Source organism: Anabrus simplex, chromosome 4, assembly GCF_040414725.1.
Source record: "Anabrus simplex isolate iqAnaSimp1 chromosome 4, ASM4041472v1, whole genome shotgun sequence".
NCBI lineage: Eukaryota > Metazoa > Arthropoda > Insecta > Orthoptera > Tettigoniidae > Anabrus > Anabrus simplex.
The window spans coordinates 4,403,020-4,427,201 of NC_090268.1; the positions used below are offsets into that span (position 1 = coordinate 4,403,020).

A 24,182-nucleotide genomic window follows, 5' to 3' on the forward strand; every position below is an offset into this window, starting at 1 on the left:
GCTAAGAAGACCATGGCCGATGTTTGGGGAAGGCTTACGTGAGATGATGGAGAAGGAAGCAGAACCTGTCCCACAACATCCCAGAGACCAGGAGGATGTAGCAGCCTGACCTAAATCGCAGATGTCCCAGTACATCTACTGTTGAGAGATCAGAAGAATGCACATGCCCAGTGAGGCACGGGGCATAGGGTTTTTCACCAGCAGAGCCAGTGACGCAATGGTTATCGTAGCTACTCCGCTACTACCCAGGCAACTTTGCATTATCTTCTACTGGCAGCTCTTCGCTCTTGTCAGTTGTAATCCAGCAAACTGCAAAGTGTGAGTCAATTATTTCGTGTAGCAGATAAGAGCAGATCTGGCTGGGCAGAACAGGAAGTTCGTGCTTGCAGGCTACATTCTTCATTCTTGCATTCTTCTCATCTCTACACAGTACTTCCATCGTCATTGGAGCAGAGGGAAAAAGATAAGTCATATACGTCTATGCAGTTAGTAAAATAATAAAAAAATCCTTTGAAATGAAATGTTATTTCCTTGTGTAATAAAGCGATAGTGAAGCAGTGAAATCTTCGAATTAGCTCATAAATAGTGGATTTTTGTGTGATATCATATATACGTGACAGTGTAAAGGGATGGTACGTAGTCATTTAAACGAAATAGCAATTCTTTGGCTAGGCTGTGAATGTGATATATGTAACCCGTCAATGGGTTCGTAATGTTGTCTTTGAGGTTAGCATATGTGAATTATAAGAGTTATATTGACATTTGGTTAATGTCATGGTTGATATATTATAAAATAAACGTGATACAGAGCCTTACATAGGTTATAGTGAAGACATATGAAGTGAAACAGGAGTGAATTAAGAAGAAATGGAATATTCAAGCAAATAGATGATGATTATGGAATAATCTGCGTCAAGTCAACGTGTACATGAGGGTTGTTGTGTTGAAAGAAGAAATACGAGGAGGAGATATGAAACGGATGATATATATGAAGAACGAGTGAATAATAATAATAATAAGAAGAAGAATGATGGTGAAAGTTATTATTTTTTCGATAAAGAAGATAATGATTTGATTTAATGATTATATTGAGAGGATTGATGCAATTTGAGGTTAATAATGTATATTAAACTCCATGATGAGTAATAATTCTTAGGTATTCCATATCCAGCATTGAATGTGATTTATATAGCTCACATATAGGAGGTAGGCACATACAGTATAAGTCATCGAGATAAATCCATATAAGAAAAGTTGAGTAGAATATTAACCAATATTAACCCAGATTTCAACCACAGTCATGTTTGCTTGATAAATAGAAATACATCACACTTACTTATCACAATTATGCTATTGGTGTGGTTACTGACACATAATTGCTAAAGATTTTGGTTGTTGGAGTCTTCTAAAATGATATATGATACTTATTTTCATAAATAGTGATGAATGAGGTGTTGTAAGTTAGTAATGACATGTTAATGCGTTTATGCAGTTAACTTAATTCATAGAATTTATGAGAGGGATGATATCCACATGAGCTATTGGTAATGATGATAGATGATAATTTTGAAGTGTGTTGATGTAGTAAGTCACTTATCACTTAACTTTTTCCTGACGTATCCACATATAAGGCAACTGATATGATTGATATCCTCAATATTATTAACTAACTATGGAGATGTGAAGACATGAATACATAAAATTGGGATATTTAAGTAAAGGCAACGCATGATGCTTAATGATTTTCCAGATAGATCTGTAAATTTTACAGCATTAACAAATGTAAGTATTGTAATCTCATTCAGTCATGAAAGAATTGAACAAGAGATGTGATTTTAATTTACAGGCACAGAATTCAAGAAATTATTTCAGATTTATTTTCTACTTTTCAATACATAATTGTAAATAATTAATTTTTGTTTTAATCAGAGATCTTTGATGACTTACTTCAATGATTAACACATTTTAAATGAAGAGAGATACTTATTTCCAATAATGTTTCAGTCTTCTTTTATTTTCAAGATTTTCTGTTATAATAAATGTTAACAATCAAACTTATTAGCATTTTTATGGTATACTAGGATAAATAGATAGTTACCATCAACCTTAAGTTAAGGATTGCGAATTTTATTATGCAAAAATAATTGATCGGCGAGATGGAGATGTCCATTGACTTAGTTGAAGGGAATTCAGCCGGCGGACACAGCGAACTGATTCTCTCTCCGGACCCACAAACTCAAGAAGCAATGAAAATAGAAATTTAATCGAAAACGAGCTAGTCTGGACTTCTTCGCAGCCTGAGCTGGACGCAGGAATGGCGCAAGTTCACTTCGATATTATGATGCAAATTTTAAGTTAATGGTTATTAAACCTGCTGAAATAAAGCATAATTGTACAGCCGCAAAAAAATATGGCATAACTAAAGCCAATGTTCAGCGTCTACAAATAGTATGCTTACAATATTGTGTCTAACATGAGATTAGTTACATCTCTACAAATAGTCCAAAAATGTGTACTGTATATGAAAGACATTCATATATTTTTACAAAGCACTTTTTAAGCCTGATTAAAATTTTTTGAAGGAAAAAGTGGGGGTCGCCTTGGGTTCAGAGAAATACGGTAATATAGTTTTTTCAGAATGAAATTAAACATACACTTTCACGTAGTATCGGTTTCGAAAAACAACAAACAAGTAAGCTGTATTGTGGATATTATGCTTGAAAACGCAAGTTTTAAGCAGACTGATTGCTGTTTCATGATGATTTTAATGTGTATGGGGGTTTTCTCAACTTTTACAAAAAACGGATGTAGCGACAGTCCGCTATAGCGAGTAAATTTTTCGCTGTTATGAATTCTCCCTATAATGGACTTCTACTGTAGTATTTTATAGAGTAACTTAAATTCAACATTTATCCATGTCATGATAGAACGCGTCTTCCAGAACGTACAGGGTAGCTTTCTGCAGTTCCACTCACTTCGATGTGTCTACAATGTGCTTTGTATTTGCTAGGTCCGAGTGAAATTGTAATTCTTTTGTATTCAGCATTTTAAGGAATGCCACAATATCACGTAGCAAACAGTGTTCGGAGAAGCAGAATCTGCGAACACTGGCGATGCCAATAGTTGGTGAAAAAACGTGACTCGTATAATCAGTTCATACATACTGAATGATATTGTCAATGCCGATGAAACCATTGTTTCTTTTAATGCCGATGAAACCATTGTTTCTTTTAATGCCGAGCCCAAACTGACATGATTTTAAGGGAGAGACGTGCCAGCCAGGAATTCATGCAAGGGTTGGGTCATTGTACTGTGTTGCAGTGCACACGGAAGCGAGACTTTATCCCCTCGTCGTAGGAAACTTCGATAAGCCACGATGTTTTAAGGGCGTTGGGCACTTTCCGTGCAAGTACAGGGCATATAAAATGGATACAATACAGTAATCTAATGAATAAAGCACTTGTACACAAGAGCCAGCATGGATTTATCCTCGTCTTTTAATAATGCTTTGTTTTTCTTTCGTTGCATGAGGTTATGTTTGTCAGTGCATTATCTGAATACTGTAAACTAACCTTGTTAGATAAATTTTGGAAATAGCTTTTTCCATGACATTTGAAAGGTTTAAACAGTGAATCAAGGTCAATTGCATGCAGTAACGGGTCTTAGAATATTTTGTGATGCGTGATTTCTGAATTATGAGTTGGCGGTTAATTCGAAGTCCAATTTTTGCATCCTAATGACTTTGAATTAAGGAGGCTTTACTGTAATGACGTTCAGTGCCGGTACCGGTACACCAAAACTGAATAAGATAATCTTCACGTGGGTAGGCAACCCGCTCGTCAGAATTGTGATGCGTTTGCTTACTTTCCCCTCATTTGTAGTTTCGCCTGTGTGTTGTATAGATTGTGCCGCCTGGTATTAACACATTGCAGACCGGATGCCCTTCACCCCATGCACAGCCCTGTTCCCGGCCACTTTTTAACTACCTCAAACCTGGAGTGCATGCATTCAAATAAACTGTCAGAACTTCACTAGCTTTTGAAGGACTACTGTGTTTTTGTCTGGTGGCCTTCCTGAGTAGTTGTTGAAATGCAGGTAGGTAAGTATTTGTTGAAATCTATTTCGTCTCATAGTTTTCGGAAATGTGTGGTATTCTATTAGTGGATCAGCTGGTCAGTAATATTTCAGACATGATTTCTTCACCTGCCCTATCAATATACACAGAGCAATAATTTTTAATTTCCTTGCTAGTGACATTAGTCCACTTTAGTGTTTTAGGGGATACCTTATGAGAATATGAATTCTGCTCATAGTATAAGTTGTCTGCTCAGCTACATACTGAAAAAAAATCCTCACCAAACATAAGTCCTGCTACTTGTACTATGTTTCCAGATTCGTTAGGCCATACCTTTATACCAGGAGCACCTTCAATATGCTCTAGTCTAGGTTCACCATAACCCAGTTGTCAGAAAACACTACATTATTTACAATATTTAGAATATTTACACCCGTAACACAATTATCAGACTCGTTCTGCGCTACGGGAGTTCCACACCTTGAAGATAAGGCTATATCCTCGTCATCACTTGAAACATTTCTGTTAGAAGATATCTCATCATCGAACTCCAAATATTCAGCATCACTTGGATATTTGGAGCCTGTATCAGCCCATGATTCGCGAATAATTTCACCCTTGTCTAAACACGTGCGATCGCTAGGTGCTGCCATCTTGCATGGCTCTTCAAACTTTGTAAACGTGTTGTCAGAAAATGCAAAGAAAATCTAAGATATAAAGAATAATCTAAAAGAAATGCGACTATTGATTGTGTAGAACCATACATAATACAGTTCTATCATCCTTGAGCTCCAAATAGTTCCGGTATGTCTCAAAAGATAGCACTAAACTTCAGTGGGCTGCTCACACGAGATAACTCGGGACCGGTCCGCAACGCTCGGCCAGACAAACACAAGTTTTCTCGGGACTGGTCTGCAATGTGTTAACTGTGTAGAGTCCCGGTGATTAAAACAGGATATTTTGAAGAAAAAGGCTACCTTTTAATTTGTTATACTGAAAGTTCAAAACTCATTACAGTGAAATATTTTAACACACGTTAAATAGGGAAGGGGCCTAAAAATGATATTGCTATTCTGAACATTTCGTTAAACTGGCATTCGTTACAATGACAGTTTACTCTGTGTCATTTCAATTCATTTTGGAATTATTCTTTTACTTCCTTATCTTTCAATTTTACCTTTATTATCTTCTCTCTTATATCTTTCATTTTCATTATTTTTCTTCTTGTACCACTACTCTTGTTACATTTAACAACTGCCTACGATTTGTTTCTTTTACCAAGAAGTTCCTATTCTGTCTCATTCCAACATTGATAGTCACTTCAACATTCTTTATTTTTCTCTTTAGTGTCTCCAGAATTTGTCCAGATCTCTTCTTTGTTTCTAGTCTGGGGTGCATACATACATACATACATACATACATACATATCCCACGTTGTTCCATCGTAAGCAATGGGTCAGCGAGCAAGGCTTCTCCACCAGTTCTGGTCTCTGAACTTCTCTCCTTCGATGCATTCCAAAGTATGTCCTCGCTGTTGAATGTCAATCTTCACCATGTCCTTGTACCTGAGTCTTGGTCACCCTTTGGTCTTTAGTCCTGAAGTTTTAGATCATACATTTGTTTCGGTAATCTGTTATCTTCTATGCATTGCATATGTCCATACCATGTCAGTCGCTGCAATGTTATTCTGTCCTGCAGTCTTACAACTTGAGCTTGTTTGTGGATTTCCTCATTACCGACTCTGCCCCTCCGTGTTTTACCAATCATGCTACGGACAAATCTAATTTCTGCTGCCTGGATTCTACTGACATCTTTATTTCTCATGGTCCATGTTTTGCAGCCATAGATAGGTTTCATATATGACTCTCTTACATTTTGTTGGTGTTTTCTTGTTCCATATTATGTCTTTAAATATTTTGTAGAAGTTGCTACCTGTCTGAATTCTGTAGGAAATTTCCTTGTCTATAGAACCAGTATCAGAGATAACACTTCCAAGATATTTGAATTGATGGTTCATCTGTAGCTGTTTCCCCTCCATTTCAGTGAGCCCTCTGGTTGTCTGTATCTTTTCATGATCTCACTTTTCTCTTCTTACAAGTCCATACAACATCCTATTTCTGCTGGGGTGTATACTCTGTCCTTAACTGTATCTCTTAAGCACTGCAGTACTTGTCTAAAATCTGCCTTACGTCCTCTACTCCCATCGTACCTATATTCTCCTTCTCCATAAAACCAGTTACCTTTCCTGACTTTCCAGTCAGTGTTGATAACTTAACTATGATAGGTTAAAATGATTGTTTGATTCGTATTGACTAGTTTGAATGTAGTACAGAAATATTTAAAATAGTTATATTTGAATCAGCCTTGTTAATACACTTAATAATGAAAGAAAATTATTTATTCAACCGAACAAAATTACTTTGTGGACCACTAAACAAAGATTTGAGGAAAAGACTTGCTAAGTGTTATATTTAGAACATAGCGCTGTATGGCGCAGAGACTTGGACATTGAGAAAAGAAGATGAGAGAAGATTGGAGGCACTAGAAATGTGGGTTTGGAGGAGAATAGAACAAGTGAAATGGGAAGACTGGGTAAGGAATGAGGAGGTATTACAAAGAGTTGGAGAAGAACGAACTATGTTGCAAATCATTAGAAGGAGAAAAATGAACTGGATCGCACATTGTTTGAGGAGGGACTGTTTACTGAAAGAAGGAATAGAAGGAATGGTGAAAGGCAAACAAGGAAGAGGAAGGAAAAAATATCAAATGTTGGACAATATCCAAGGAAATAAATAATCGGACATGACAGAACAGGCAACAGTGGAAGAAATTCATGCCATGACAAGACCTGCCATAAGGCATGACATGTTTCAGGAATTCAACCATTCCCTTCATTAGTGGTCAGTGTTTTATTCTTTGATCTGACCACTGATGAAGGGAATGGTTGAATTCCTGAAACATGTTTGGTTGAATAAATAATTTTCTTTCATTAATAAGTGTATTGACAAGGCTGATTCAAATATAACTATTATTTCCAGTCAGTGACACTTTCGTAATGGCGTTCTTTGCTGGTTGCCCACTTTTCCCGCACATAAGAACTGTGTGTTGCTTCCTATCCATTTCTGAGGCTGATTTACAAATGCCATGTTCATTTAGGGCAGGCCCCCCGGTGTAGGGGTAGCGTTCCTGCCTCTTACCGGGAGGCCCTGGGTTTGATTCCCGGCCAGGTCATGGCTCCACCTAAGGAAACTCATCCGCCCAAAACCATTGGTCACCTTAGGGCTAAGCAGGGAAGGAGGGTAACTGACCAGACATAACAGGACTGCAAGAGACTGAATGTATAGAAGCAGAACTGGTGGAATCACAGATCAGAGAGTGATCCTCTGAGCACAGATCGACTATATCATTGAAAACTCTCAACAAGTCGTACTTCCTTGCATGTACCAATGACACTAACAGGAAAGATATTGAATATGTAGAAACCTTTTGGGGAGAACTGGAAAAGACAATGGACAGGATCCTTAATTGCCACATGACTTCAATACCCAGATTGGGGAAGAGTGAAGATTCAAGAATATTGTTGACCTCAAGAGAACCAACAAGAATGGAGAGCGATTAATTGACCTGTTCAAAAACAACAATTTGGTCCTTAAATCCACACTGTTCAAACACATTTCCAGGAAAGCAGCGAGTGTTCCAGCTGGACCACGTAACCTTTAGCAGAAGGAACAAGTACTGACTCGGACCACTACCAACTCATTTCATCCCATTCACAAGGAAGAGGTAACAACAAATTCTGAAATTCAACCCAGCCAAAATCCTGGCTAATAAAAGGGACATAAAGGATTGGCTAGAACTATAAAAGGCATCAACACATCCATTGACAGCGACCAGAAGAAACAAACACCTGTGATGAACAACTGCATGTGACAGGGGCAAGCACGACTCAAGAACAAGGCTCACCACAAATTATTCTTAACCCATTGCCATGCAAATATTTTCCTTGAGAAATGTACCTTGGAATGCGATTATTTTTTCTACATTTTATGTTATGGTTACAAAAGCATACTGCATTAAACTAACAACATTTTGGGTTAGAGTTTAACTTACTACAGTTAACTCAAGTAGCTGCCTCTGTGGATCTCAAGACAGCGGGTTTAAACCCGGCAGAGGTAGTCGGATTATTGAAGGGCGGAAAAAGAGTCCGTTCGACACTCCATGTCATACGATGTTGACATGTAAAAGATCTCTGGTGACACATTTGGTGTTTACCCAACAAAATTAATTAAATCTCAGCCATAGATACCCAAGAGAGTTTCGATTTACTCAGTCTGTCATCGAGTGGGCCTAGAGTAAAACGGAACGTCAAAATTGATGAGCAGACAGCCAGATGGCGTCAAGTCAAAATGTCTGCACATGGTAGCTGAGGCTATACGATTATTATTTGTAATTAACTGAAGTCTTTTAAGGTATGGTACACCTTGAAACATCCATCCACGTGGAGGGCAACTTTGCATTTATTGCACTCGAAGCAAGATTCCTTCCAGATTACACGCTCAAGACAGACTTTACATCTCCTTGATGGGGCTGATTTACTTGCTGTAGGAGCAATCTCTTCAGGAAAATGACCCTAGTGCCTTCCATTGTTGTGCTACCTTGAGATGGACATGCTCTAGTGGCGTAATCAGGCAGGGTGACATCTTCCAGAATTTTATTTGCATAGGCATTGGTTTCCTTGCAAATTCCTTACCAAAAAGTGAACTGATCACCCAGACGCCTACTGCTCCCCAACAACTGCACACGCATTGCCTTTCGGAACAGTAACGGCCAAATTCCAGTTCCAGTTGCTCAATGTGGTGAGGTTATATACGAAGTTATCTTCATCCTCACTGTCACTTTCACAAGTGGAGTCACAGTTCTCAGACACACTATCACTGTTAAAACTGAGTTATCTTCATCACCACTATCAAGAAGAAATTGCAGAATTCTTTCCTCTTCTTCCTTGCGATGTTTACACATCATCTTGCTCCGTAGTATTCATTTTATGAACAAGATGACCAACTTGAGTAGCAAAATAAACAATGACAAAATGGCTTTTGGAAAATAACATAGGCATGTAAACACGCTAGCGTTATCTAAAAACATAATTTTAAAAGTACAACATCACAACCGAAAGAAATCGATAGTCAGACGTATTTAATACTTGAGTATACAGCGACAGTTGTACCGTCTCCGGGAGATAGTAGGTTCGAATCCCACTATCGGCAGCCCTGAAGATGGTTTTCCGTGGTTTCCCATTTTCACACCAGGCAAATAATCTCAGAATTCAAATCTAACAGAGTGGCAGGCAAAGATGGCATCATCACGGAATTATGGAAACATGGAGATAAGCAGTCAGTATCAATTATTCACAAGATCATGTCCGTCATCTGAAATGCGGAAAAACTATCAAGCGGTTGGGCTTCGGTTATCATCCAGCTGCTACACAAAGAGGAAGACAAGTCACAGCTTGAAAACTACTGTGGGATTTCCCTCCAATCACTGACCTGCAAGATCCTCTCCAAGGCACTACTTAACTGGACTCCTATATAGGGTACCAAGGAAGTCACGGTCGTGGTCATCTACAACTGACTGAACTGGTGCTATATACGACCTTAAGAGGAGAACTATCACAGAGCCTTGAAATCAGAATATGTATTGGACAAGGGGAGTGCTTATCCCCAATCATCTTCTACTGCCTACTGGAGAAAATCATTCGTAAATGGGCAAACACACCAACAGATGGCTCAGGGTTGAGAATTGGTTACAGCAAAAGCGTGCCAATAGTCAACTGCCTGGTCTTCGCAGACGACCTCACACTGACAAACTTACTCGTTATTGAATCCTGTGTACCGACCTTGATAGCTGCAGTCGCTTAAGTGTGGCCAGTGTCCAGTATTCGGGAGATAGTGGGTTTGAAGCCCTGAAGATGGTTTTCCGTGGTTTCCCATTTTCACACCAGGCTGTATCTTACTTAAAGCCATGGCCTCTTCCTTCCCACTCCTATCCCCTCCTGTCCCATCGTCATCATAAGACCTATCTGTGTCGGTGCAATGTAAAGCAACTTGTAGAAAACAAAACCTGTGTAACATTTTAATGAGAATTATCAAACAATTTGTAAAATCAGTGTCAAGTGAACAAGACTTGCTCGAAAAGATCTAGAACAACTAGAAATTGTCCCCACTGAGATCTTCAACAGAGATAACTACAGAATGTTGATCACAACATCAGACTCTGTGCAATCAGTGTTGTTTGAGTCATCAGTCCATAGACTGATTTAGTGCAGCGCTACATGCCACCCTATTCTGTGCTATTCTTTTCATTTCTACGTAACTACTGCATCCTACATCTGCTTTAATCTGCTTATCATATTCATATGTTGGTCTAACCCTATTATTCTTACCACCTACAATTCCCTCAAAGATGAACTGAACAAGTCCTGGGTGTCTTAAGATGTGTCCCCTATCATTCTATCCCTTCTTCTCATCAAGTTTAGCCAAATTAATCTTTTCTCACCATTTTTCTGTAACACCACATTTCAATTTAATTTAATATTTATCATCGGCTAACTTTGTTCGACTGCGCTCCTTTAATTTTGTTTTTTGTCTTACTGTCATCTTGTACTCCTTTCTCATGTCTGTCCATACCATTCACCAATTTCTCCAGATCTTCTGCCGTCTCAGATAAAATAACAATATCATTGGTAAATTTCATGCGTTTGATTTCCTCTCCTTGGATTGTGATTCCCTTTTCAAATTCCTCTTTGTTTTCCTTTACTGCCTGTTCTGTATAAACATTAAAAAGGAGGGGGGACAAACTGCAGCCTTGCCTCACTCTTTTCTGGACTGCTACTTCTGTTTGAAAGCCCTTGATTCTAATCACCACAGACAGTTTTTTGTAAGGATTGTAGATAATTCCTCTTTCTCAGCATGTGATCCCGATCTCCTTCAAAATCTCAAATAGCTTGGTCCAATCAACATTACCAAATGTCTTTTCTAGATCTGCGAATGCCATGTATGTGGGCTTGTCCTTTCGATAGTCAGCATTGCTTCAAGTGTTCCTACATCTTTTCTGAAGCCTAATTGATTTTCTCTAAACTCAGAACTTGTCTTTCAATTTTTCTGTAAATAATACATGTTAAAAGTTTGCAGGCATGAGATATTAAACTAATGGTGCAGTAGTTTTCACACTTGTCAGCACGAGCTTTCTTGGGTATAGGTATAACAACATTCTGCTGAAAATCGAATGGTACTTCTCCTGTATCATACATCTTACATTTTAAATGGAATAATAACCTTGCCATGCTGGTTTCTCCTAAGGCAGTCAGCAATTCAGAGGGAATGTCATGAACTCCAGGTGCCTTGTTAGTTAGGTCCCTCAAAGTTCTGTCAATTCTGACCTCAAAATTGGGTCCTCTTTGATTTTCTTTACTGCCTGTTGTGTATAAACAGCATCAACAGCTTCTCTTCTGCACAATCTTGTCTAGTTATTGTGGAGCTGTGGGGATGTTAGTCAAGTCCAGAAAGGATCTCTAATGTAAACTATTCTTGACAAGTTCTTTTCTCCGTTCACAGATAACCTTCTCCAACGCACAGTTAAAGAGAATCTGTGATGGTCCTTACTCCTGTTTTAATTTCAAACTCCCTGAATTTTACTTTAGAGCAAGTGAGAATTCAGGTCTGCCGTATAATTTCTGTTGTTTTGTCATCTACTCCAATTCACTCAAGATGTCAATTTATTATTTACATATTTTACGCCTACATTGGAGCACTTAAATCAATACATTTGAGTTAATTTCTTCTTTTTCTTCTCCCAGAACTTTCTCATCCTCTCTGACTGGGAAGCCCTTTATGTGTCCGATATAGTATATTGTTTCCGTTCAACTGTTTTTAGTTTGAGACTTATGCTTTTGTTCTTCAAAATCCTCTTCTCTTTTCTGTCTTTGATTTGTTGCCGAGTTATACCCAATTCTTCCAAATCATCCTGAACTTCTTTGAAACAATTATTATTGATTTTATTTTTCACAAAGTAATCAAATAGTTGTTTCAATATCCTGGTGTCTGGTAATCTTGATATGTGACAGAAAAAGGAAATTCTTCTTTTACGCATTGTAGATATTATTGATTCACACTCACGATAGACACTGTTGTTAGGCAACAGTCTTCACTGTCCATCAACTTGGTGTTTTTTTCTTCTTCTATCGATTTTGGCCAGCTGTGGACCACGTAAATAACTCCTCATGATTTAAACTTTCTTTGGCGCCAGTACTCCTTCATCCTCCTGCTTGCTGCTTCTTTTCTTTCAGCCGTCCATTGTTGTTTCTTCTTGGTCGCTGTTTCTGGCTCTAGGAAACCCTTAAATGTGTGTTACTTGTTTCTGAAGGTGGTTCTATTGTGGATGTCTTGATGTGTGATGTTCATTTCTTGCAAATCCTTCTTCGTGTTAACAAACCATTTTTCATAAGAGCTGCCTTTCCTATTGGGCTTATTGAAGTGGTTAAAGATTTTCTTGGCAAGTCTGTTATCAGGCATTCTTGAAATATGTCCAAAAAATTTAACTCTTCGCTTTCGAATGACATCTGAAATCCTACTGCATATTTTATATATTTCTTTGTTACTGCGTAATCGATATGTGTCAGTACATTTCTTTGGACCGAGGATTTTTCTTAGAATCTTTCTTTCCTTCTTCTCAATTTCTTCAATGTCTTTCCTGGTTGTTAATCCCAGGCATTCTGAAGCATACAAGCACTCTGGTTGAATTACTGCCTGATAGTGTCCTAATAGAGATCGCTTTCTTGTTGTATGTGTTTGTTGTAAGGTGGAATGCAAGCTCCATTTTTCTGGCTCTCTCGCGGTTTGCTTCTTTATCAAGCCCATTAGGTTGTATAATCTCACCAAGGTATTTGAATTTAACAACTTTATCTATCTTATCATTGTTTGTTGTTACTATGTATCTTGGGGCTTCTTTAATGTTGGTCATGAAATGTGTCTTTTCAAATGATATCTGCAGACCAGTTTTCATTGCTACCTCTTTTAAAGTGTTAACTTGTATTATCGCCGATTCAATATTTTCTGATAACAGTACAAGATCGTCAGCAAATGCCAAGCAGTTGATAGTGATGTTCTCTTTCTTGTATCCTATCCTTATTTGGTCTGTAATGCCTTTTTCTGCGAGTTCTTTTTCCCATTCTTTGATGACTTTATCCAGGACACAATTGAACAGCAGTGGGGATAGGCAATCTCCTTGCCTTACACCTGTCTTGATTTCAAAGGGTTCAGATATCTCTCCCATAAACTTAACCTTTGAGTATGTGTTTGTTAAGGTCTCCTTTATTAGTTGTAATGTCTTGTTATCTGTACCCATTTCTCTAAGGACGTTAAACAATGTGCTCCTATCAACTGAATCATATGCTTTTTGAAAGTCAACAAAAACTGCTACATACTTCTTGCCCCTGGCAACTCTGTCCTTCAGTATTGTCTTAAGGTTCCAAATTTGTTCCACACATGATCATCCCTTCCGAAAGCCTCCCTGGTATTCGCCAATTTTGTGTTCAACTTGTTGTTCTAATCTTGATAGCAATGCCATAGATAGTATCTTGTATGTCTCTTGAAGGAGTGAGATGCCTCTGTAATTGCTGACATCTGTTCTGTCCCCTTTCTTGTGTAGTGGGTGTATTAAGGCTAATTTCCAATCATCAGGAATCTTACAAGTGTTCCAGATTTCTTGCATTAACTGGCATAGGTTCTTGATCATTTGGGGGCTCACATGCTTCCATAGTTCACTCGTTATTGAGTCTTCACCAGCTGCTTTGTTGTTCTTAAGCTTCTTGATTAGATTTGTGATTTCTGTTTCATCTGGCGGTGTGGAGTCTGGGTTCTGTTGAGTATGTTCTGTGGCGAGCTTCTCCTCTGGAACTGGGCAGTTAAGTAGCTGTTTAAAGTATTCTGCTAACAGTTGGCAATTTTCTTCATTGTTTGTTGCGATGGTGCCATCCTCTTTCTTGAAACACAAGCTCGGTGGTTGGTATTTAGAAAGACTCCTCTTAAATGTCTTGTAAAAGTCCCTCGTGTTATTCTTTTGGAAGTTTTGTTCTATTGCAGCCAGTTGTTCTTTCTCAAATTTTCTTTTTTCTCCTCTTATGGTTTTTGCTGTTGATTTTCTTTGTTCTTTGAAGCTGTTGTAATCTTCCTCTTTCTTTGATGAGTACCACTTCTTCCATCTTTGTAGTCTGAGTGATATTGCCTGTTCACATCTTTCATTCCACCATGGATGTTTTCGTGTTTTCTTGAGTAATGCTGTTTCTTTGGCTGCTCCTATCATGGTCTGCTGCATTTGCTTCCATTCAGTTGTTTCAATGTTTGTCAGTTCTTGGTACTTGTTGCTGTTCTGTTTCAGCTTTTGAGTGTCGAATCTTAGTACTCTGTTGTTTGTGCGTTTCTTCTTGCTGCTGGGAATAAACTTTATCTTGATGATTGTTAAATTGTGATCTGTTTCTATGTTGGCTCCTTTCTTAACTTTAACATTCATGATTTCTTTTTGACTTCTATGGGAGATTGCAACGTGATCAATTTGATATTCTCCTAATAGTTTGTTTGGTGATGCCCACGTCGTTTGTTTCCTAGGAAGCTTCTTGAAATGAGTGGACATCAGTTTCAAATTAAAGTTCCTACAGAACTCTATAAGTCTTTGCCCATTTCTGTTGGTTCTTCTATGAGCTGGGAAATCCCCCACTATTCTCTTGTAGACTTTTTCTCGTCCTACCTGTGCGTTGAAATCCCCAAGTAGTATTTTCACATGATTATCAGGAATTTCTGATGTCACCAATTCTAATTCTTCCCAAAAATCATCTACCTTTTGTGGGTTAGTTCGATTGACGTCATTAATTGGCGCATGAGCATTAATGAGGGTGTACATTTTCTTTGCACACTTAATGGTTAGTAGTGAGAGCCTTCCATTTGGAGACTGGAAGTCTATAACCGAATTTAGAATCTTTTTATTGATTACAAATGCTGTTCCTAAGTGTGGCATATTCTTCATGATCCTTATGCCAACCTTGCCTTTCAGGATTCTATAGTTGCTTGATTCCATCGCGATGTCATCCATGAATCTTGTTTCTTGAAGTGCCATGATCAGAATATTTTGCTGGTCCATTACGTCTGTAAGTTGTTTAAGTTTTCCTGTTTTTAGGAGTGAATTTATGTTCAGCGTGCCAAAAAAGTGTTTCCGTTTAGGTTTTAATTTTGTTGTATTCAGTCTGGATGTGTCTGATGGCAATGGGTTTCCTAGATGCTCTGACTCATCTATGCATGGTAGTTTGGGCTCTCCAGAATGCGATGGCCCAAATGCACTGCTTGTAGCAGTGGTGGATTTCCTCTTGAGGCTGCCACCTGGAGTAGTTACCGTAAGAAATGTTTCCATCATGCGAGTTAATGGGAGTTGTTGGGGGAGCCGACCGGGGTCAGCTCATGATACCACTAAAGTTGTAAGCCTTAGGGTTGCTCCTTTCCAGCAGATGTATCTGGATTGTAGCTCAACTGTCGGGGATAGATTATTCTTCACCTTCAACACCATTGAGGTTATTGAGGGTATTCTATTTCTGTGAAAGCTGTTGATCGCCTTCTTCGTCTGTAACCCAGACAGGGGCCCTTACAGGGTGCTATCATCCGGAGCCAGATGAACCCTGGTTTTTTTACGAGGTGTTACTCCTCCCCCTCCTCCTTCCTCATCACTTGCGAGATGAAGCCCCGGGCTTGGGACCGGCACTGGCGGAGTTTTGGTGTTTTTTATTAATAATTGTTCTAATAATTCTTCTATCAGTTTTCTGTAATTTGTCTGTTGTAGATTTTACATTTAATTTGAGTAAAGTTTCACTAGCATACATTGCCTCTGGTTTAACTATGGAATTATAGCGTTTCAGCTTAGCGTTTATCGAAAGAGATTTCTTTTTATAGGTTGGCCAGGTAAGTCTTTGTGCTTGTTTAAATTTATTTGTTCTGTGTTCTATTGCTTCTTTTTCATTTGTGTTCCATGTTATTATTTCCCCAAGATATTTGAATTTCTGAACAATGTTAATCTCTTTATTACTGTTCAGTTGAATAACTGGTAAATCAACTTTAAAAGTTGGCATCATTTCTGTTTTTTTTCAAATGAAATTTGTAATCCCACTTTTTGGCTATAATTTCTAGTTGTTCAATTTAATAGCTTTGAAATGTGGTGCTGGAGGAAAATGTTAAGGATTCCTTGGACAGCTCATCGCACGAACACATCAATCCTGAACCAACTTCAGATAAAAGTTTGTCTATCGTGTAGGGTCTCTCAGCAGATTGTACGCTACTTTGGACATATAATGCATCGAGATGGTAGTCTTCAAAAGCTGATTGTTGAGGGCAAAGTCCAGGGAACCAGACAACGAGGACGAATACCAACGTGATGGATTGACATGGTGAACGGCCCCCTACAGTGTTCTCTCAGAGTAACCACATTGAAAGCTTTAGGTAGGGAAGAATGGCGGAGTATGATTCATCGGCTAGAGGGCTGAATATTATGATAGTCACGACGCCTCAGTCATGAGGCAAAACGAAGAAGACAGAGAAGACATTGTATTGGCAAGTAATGCTAAATCGTCCGCAAAAGCTAGGCAGTTGAGTTTAATATTTCTACCGATCTTGATAGTTGGTTGGCATTTCTTGTTCCATTCACGCATAACCTTCTCCAATGCACAATTAAATAACAATGAATTATTATTATTAAATAATTTAATTATGATGGTTTAAAATTCAAATCGCATGACCCCCTGTGGTGGGGGACGGAGATGAAGAATACACCCATGGTATCCCCTGCCTGTCGTAAGAGGTGACTAAAATGGGTGACTAGGAATGATGGACTTTGAACCATGAGATTACCTGTGATTAGTACTATCACATTAGGAACACCATGGGTCAACTTTGCTTGCAATTAGTACCACTATATGAGCAACACCCTGGGTCTACATTGCCTATGATTAGTACCACAATGTGAGAAACATCAGGGTCTGTGTTCCCTACGAATGGTGCCATAGATCTGCGTTACTTGTGATTACACGAGTAACACTATGGTTCTATTTTACCAGCGATTAGTACCATTATAAGGGGCCAGTGTCCTGGATTTTAGACCTCTGAAGAGAACAAGCATCATCAATTTAAGATTTTGCTTTGGAAGCCCTTGATAGTTTATACCATTGTTTTAAGTTATTTTATGGAAAGGTGGGGTATTGCCGGTCAGATCCACTCATTGTTTTAATTTCATAATCATTGTTCATCATCGACTTTTTTAATTTTAGCCCGAGGATGGATTTTGGAATTGTTTTAACTTCCAATATTGTGGGTTGAATCCGCTGATTATTTTACATTAATATTTGTAATATGTGGTGGCACGGAGAACTGGAACTGGATGTTGTGTGTTGCAAGAATGTAGAGTTTGGAAATGTAAAAGTTTTATTTTTTATTTTTGTTTGTAATATTTTGAGAATTGAAGAAATAAGAACTCTGGGCTCTGTAAATTTATGTGGTTGATAATTTAAATTAATGTCAGCAAGGGTGTAACTTGTCCAAAGGTTGATTTGATGTTTGTAATGTGATTTTAAAATGTAAAAGGTTATTTAAATTGAGACACCCTGTACGACACGTGTGGTTTCCAATGATGAAATTTTTGGTGTTGTAATCGTAATGTTCCAGAACTTGTGCAATTGCTAATTATCTTAACATGACCATATATGGTCATGCAATTCCATTTGCTAAACTAACCATTTCTTATTGGCGAAAAGGACCGGGAATCTAGTGTAAGTTTGACCTTATTGGTTGGTTGTGATCAGGCCATTTCCGGACTTTCTGCCGGCTTCAGGATATTCATGCGTGTGCTCGGCGTCATTTACATCCGACTGCTCTAGCGAGCGCAAGCTCGAGGGCTTCCCTCGAGAACTCCTGCCTTCCGTGGTGTTATTTCAATGTTAATCTCTATGTTTTCTGGTTTCGTTTAATGTCATTTTGATATTTCGGTATTTCCTTGCTTAATGTCCTTTTTAAAATTTAACATGTCCGAGTTCGCCCTAGATTCCCACTGTTAATAATTTCAAGTCTTTCACGTTTTTAAAAAAAATTCAACAATCCATTTATTTGTGTTTTTGAATTCGTAATTGTATCAGTTTGTCAAAAGCGTTAAGTATCAGCTGCTTTGTGATTTAACTTTGTTTTGTAATTTTTCGTTGTTATTTTTAATATAGTTGAGCTAGAGGGTGTTTCATGTAAGGCTTTTCTCCCCCATAACGTCATACATTCCCATGGACCTCGTAGGGATTCCAAGCACCTTCCACTATCCTCTCTTAGTTGTCATTTTTAGGCCTGTAAGTGTTCCCTTGTATTTAAATTAATTTTGCGTATTGAAAGTTACCTGTCACGTTTCCATGTTCTGATGTGAATACACCGCCACTGCGTTATTTACAACCATTTCTATATTTATATTTTATTACCGCATTATTATTATTATTATTATTATTATTATTATTATTATTATTATTATTATTATTATTATTATTATGTGTGAGCGTAATTGTCGCATGTACGGTTACAATATTCATTTGTTCATTCATTCATCATGTTTTGAATTATGGTCAGTGGATGAATATTGGAATTACATTACATTTCATCTCATCTCGTTCCATCAGGGGCTGATGACCTAGGTGTTGGGCGCCTTTAAATAACATGCATCATCATCATCAAACAGGATGATGCTGTTTCTATTTAGAACCACTATCAAACGACGTCCAGTACCTAGATTTACAGAGAAATCAAAACCACCTTGGATATTTACATAAAAAATTAGTTTGGAATCTGTTAAAATGTCTTGAGTGAAATGTCATGTTTATGCTCTGACTCACAGTAAGTTTACTTCACTCTGTTTTTAGTCTAATAATAGGGCAAAGAGTTACAGATATGTCATAAAAAGACAAATTATTCTAATCACTATCACTGTCATTCAGAGATCCGGCGAGTTCATAGTCAGAGGATGAACCACTTCTGTTTTTGTTTTCACTTGAGTCCACAATGTTATGTTATCCATTTGATCCTCCAGAACTTGTTTTCCAGTTTCATGACATGCCATTCAAATTCTTCCCAGTCAGCTGGTGTTACAGCTTTGTCAGTGGCAAGTCCTCCTATCCCATCGTCACCACAAGAGCCGTATGACATAAAGCAAATTGTTTAAAAAATATATCTTTCGGTGCTGTAAGAGCTACTTTAATCACTCGTCTCCCAAAATTATTACAGTCCAATTTATACTCTTAAGATTTTGATCACTGAGCTAGATAGCTGCACCCTAAACTACCCCTCCTTCATTTTCCCTATCTTATCCTTCCTCAATACCATCTAACTTCAATCTCTTTTATTTTTTCTCTTTTTTCACTATCACTCTTCCTCTGTTAATTTATTCTACCTTCTCTAATTAAAAAAAAATTAAAAAATAAAAAAATTAAAAAACCCAATCGACCTTCATTTCGGTTCTCCTCTTTCAAATTTTAACTCTTGTCTTGCGCCAACTTCGACTACTTCAATCATGTCCTAATAATTTTTTCAATTTAAAAAATAGTGCACTGTGCATATAAGTTTTCATTTGTTTTCCGATATTGCGCTTTCTACTACATTTTTTTTCTCTTTACAATTGTTTTTTCAAGTCAACTGTTTTCCAAGAACTTAGCAGGAGCACAAGTTCTCATTCAATTATACTGATTTGTGTCGTATATTTTTATATACGTACTTAACTTCCCGCAACCGAGACAAATATTGGACCTTCAAGACATTCTCCACTCTACTTTGGCGTTCGAGACCGCAGCACATGACCTTGAATGTGCCGCGCTGATCACCGGGAACTGGCGGTTTGCTTCTACAAATCTATTCGTCTGCGACTTCGAGTTTATTTATAATCTTCATATATTATTTGATAGTGTTGTGACTTTGTGCCTGACAGAGTGTGAAACTGACCCATTTCTCCAATATTCATAAACATTGTGTGATTTCGCCTACTTGTTTTTACGACTGACGATGACCTGGACTAGGGTCGAAACCGGTCCCATTTAAATAAGAATGTAATTACTACATTTCTTTCTTTTATGTATTGAATTGGTTGAACTTCAATTATTTAATTTTTAATGTTAATAATTTCAATACGGAACAATGAAATGTTTATCTTTAAATAGATAGCTGCAGTCGCTTAAGTGCGACCAGTATCCAGTATTCGGGAGATAGTGGGTCCGAACCCCACTGTCAGCAGCCCTGAAGATCATTTTCCGTGGTTTCCCATTTTCACACCAGGCAAATGCTGGGACTGTACCTTAATTAAGGCCACAACTGCTTCCTTCCCATTCCTAGTCCTTTCCTGTCCCATCATCGCCATAAGACCTATCTGTGTTGATGCAACGTAAAGAAACTTGCAAGAAAAATTTTTTAATCGCTTTTAACCTGGAGTAGTTGCTGAAGATTCTCTTGCGGAAATTCCCTCCTTTTGAATAATAGCGATACTTCAAACAAACACACCGGTCTAATCAGTAATAAGCGGTATCAATAAGTACGTGAGTTTATCTTCTGTAAGTTCCCGATCACACTGCTTAATAATGTTATTACCAGCTTCCCCATGAATTGTTTTCCCCTTCTTGCGAACGTAGACATTATGAAGGCAGAAAATGTGTCTGTTGAGTCATAAAAATCTATGCACTCTCAAAGAAAGTTCTGTAGAAGTCTTAAAAGAAACACCACAGTCAATGGTAATGAGAGCACAAATACAAAGACCAAGAAAGCCACTAAGAGCAGGCCAATATTTTCTACTACCTAGCTGTAAGGCAGTTTCTATGACGACTGCTCCTCCCTGCAATCTCTTGTGTGTCCTATGAGTGCAAGTTCTTTCCAATATTTAACACAATCAGAACTTAAGTATGAAAATTTTCAGGAGAAAATAATCATCATTTAAACAATGATTTTTAACCAGCAGTGTATAGTACACAAGATATTATTTCTTTTCAGCTAAGCAGGAGGATGATGAAATGGTACTTCAAATAATATACGTCTTTTATCAGATTTCACGACATGTCGCCACCCGTGACTATCTCATCAAAGAGACAGGTAAACGTTTGGCATAGATTCTTGTAATAATCTGTTGAGATGTTCACGTGTTTTAGCTGTAATATCATGAATTTGGTTGTCTTTCAGAGGCTCCTGCGTACCTCATCGATCTTATGCATGATAAAAATACACAGATTCGAAAAGTCTGTAATGCATGCTTGGAAATTATTGCTGTGAGTATGACTTTGGTTGGACATCTTTTTTATCCGTAGTGATCCTGCATGAATAGGAAATCTTTGATTATCTAATGGAAGTATACTAATAGCAATGAATCTCTTTACCTTTCCATTCAGTAGGGTTATGAGTATTAGCTGATTACCAAGCACAGCACTCCTTTGACATAACCACATATCCTTGACTCCATTTTTATGAAACTGACACACATTGATCAGTTTCTATGTCTGTATATAATGCTAATATTTAAGGGAGTAACCCAACAATTCCCCCCAAATTCTCAGTCCTGTCAGTGTGAACTTAACTTTCAGTAATATCTGCTCCATATTCTTAGGGTAAGAACATGCTGGCTGGCAAAGAACAGTTTAATTGTGTTGCCCCCCTTCTAAACAGTTGTTTGAATATTCTTCAGTTTTTGTAACTGAGATTACATCAGATGTTTTATTAAACTTTTAGTTGCTGTTTGTACACTGACCAGCCAAAACAGTGAAACACGTTGAAAAACAACCCTTTTCTGCTTTGTAAAAAGTTAATCATCATGAATGTGTCTTTTGATGAATGAAACTCAAATATTGATAACGAACTATTTATTTATATCATTTCACAGGGCATTGTTGGCGACCTAGATAGCAGGTAGGGACCCTTTTCGGAGTCAGTCCTACCCAGGGAGTGGCGCCCCTGCCTATGTGAGTCCCAGAACACACTGACCCGGTGTGTAACATCTGGTAAGGGTCCCAGCTCAGGGTTACGAGCGAAGACCTCAACAACTTCTACAGCGGAGAAGGTGGACTTCGCTATGGTGGAGATGGCGGAAGAGGCAGCCCTGTATTCAGGGATTAATATGAGTACAACCTGCTGCTTTGTACGTTGAGGTAACTGGACACCAAAGGCTAAGGGAGAAAACCCTGAAAGAAAATCTCAGTCTGTGTTAGGCTCACCAGGTCAACAGAGGCATTACTGAAGAAGTTGCTTTCAAGAATAATACGAGCCTCGGATGTAGGAATTCACAAGGACAACATCAGTTTGGTGTGAATGACGGTTTACAGCCCGATGTTACACCAGCTACCCAAAACCAAACTAAGACAAAGTATCAGAGTGGGAACATTAAATATCCTGACCTTGACAAACAAAACTGAAGAGCTGGTCGACCTCATGGAAAGGAAGAAACTTCTGATCATGGGCCTAAGTGAAACAAAGTGGAAGAAAACTGGGAAAATGAATATCAGATTGGACTATATTCTCTACTGGTCTGGAAATGAAGTAGAATCTAATAATGGAGTAGGATTTTTAATACATAAAGACATAGATGCTTGTAGTGAAGTTGAGTTTATTAGTGAAAGGATAATTAAGTTATCTGTGAACTTAGGAGGGAAAAAGTAAAATGTGATCCAAGTCTATGCTTCACAGGTAGGATGCCCAAAAGAGGAAAAGGCCAACTTCCTTAATAACTTGGAAGAACACACTCAGTATGACAATCTAATTGTAATGGGTGATTTTAATTCACAAGTTGGCTCACAACGAACAGGATATGAATCCATACTGGGCCCTCATGGAATGGGAAACAGAAATGATGAGGGAGAATATATGCTAGATCTATGCATGAGAAACAACCTAATAGTGAGTAACACTTGGTTCAAGAAAAGGGACTCCCATAAAATCACAAGATATAGCTGGGATGATAAAATAGGTACAGTAATAGATTATATTCTGATAGATCAAAATGTATGGAAAAATGTCAATAATGTTAAGGTCATTCCAAGTGAAGACCTTGGTGGAGACCATAGACTGCTGGTTGCAGTTATTGCAGAGGAAAGTCCTCCCAAAGTCTGTAACAAAAGAATCCCAAAAATAAAAACTTGGCGATTAACCGAGCCAAGTGTAAAGGAAGAATTCAGGGAAGGTGTCCACAGGCTGTTGCCAAGAGAAGAACTGAAATTGGTAGATGAAGAATGGGATACTCTAAAGAAGGTTTTGGTTGGTACAGCAGAAAAAGTATGTGGGACGACGGAGTCAAATAAGAAAACCTAAAGAAACTGCCTGGTGGAATGATGATATTAAAAAGGCTATCAATGACAGAAACCATGCAAGAAGATCCTTATATCAAGCAAGAACGCGGGGAGATCAACATGAAATAGAGGAGAAGCTGTCACTTTACAGAAAGAAAAAATTACAGGTCAAACAGTTGGTTGTAGCTGAAAAGCAGAAATGCAAGGAAGATCTGGCTACCGAAATAACGCAGGATGGAAATAAACTGTTATACAGTATTGTTAAGAATAGAAGAACTCAAAACGAATCTATCCAATCTGTAGAACTTCTTAATGGTGAGGTGTCTAGGGATAAGATCAAAATATTACAGGAGTTCCAAAGGCACTTTGAAACTTTGCTGAACTGTTATGAAAATGTCACTCCATTAGACGACGAACCTTATGATTTTGGCAGCACAAATACCACTAGTCTGACATGGTTGGAAGTAGAGACAGCAATATCTAAGCTGAAAAACAACACATCAACTGGATCAGATGAATTAAGTGTTGAGATGATCAAAGCACTAGGAGAGGTAGGAAAACAGTGGATGTACAGGGTACTAAATAGAATCTGGAAAGAGAATGTAATACCCAATGACTGGAAGCAAGGAGTCATCATCCCATTGTTTTGAAAAAAGGTGATAAAAAGAAATGTACCAACTACAGAGGTATAACTCTGCTGTCACATGGCTTCAAAATCTACGAATCCATCCTTGAGAGCAGGAT

At 38.1% G+C, this 24,182-nt stretch overlaps 1 protein-coding gene across 3 annotated transcripts in view; it reads left to right on the forward strand.

Annotated features, from left to right (window-relative positions):
• Kap3 (kinesin associated protein 3) overlaps positions 1-24,182 on the forward strand; it is a 388,285-nt gene that overhangs the window by 261,026 nt on the left and 103,077 nt on the right. For all 3 annotated transcript variants that reach the window (XM_067144995.2, XM_067144996.2, XM_067144998.2), the window contains 2 exons: positions 21,160-21,258; positions 21,346-21,431. In XM_067144995.2, coding sequence (XP_067001096.1) covers positions 21,160-21,258; positions 21,346-21,431 — 185 coding nt within the window. The remainder of the gene's footprint in view (positions 1-21,159; positions 21,259-21,345; positions 21,432-24,182) is intronic.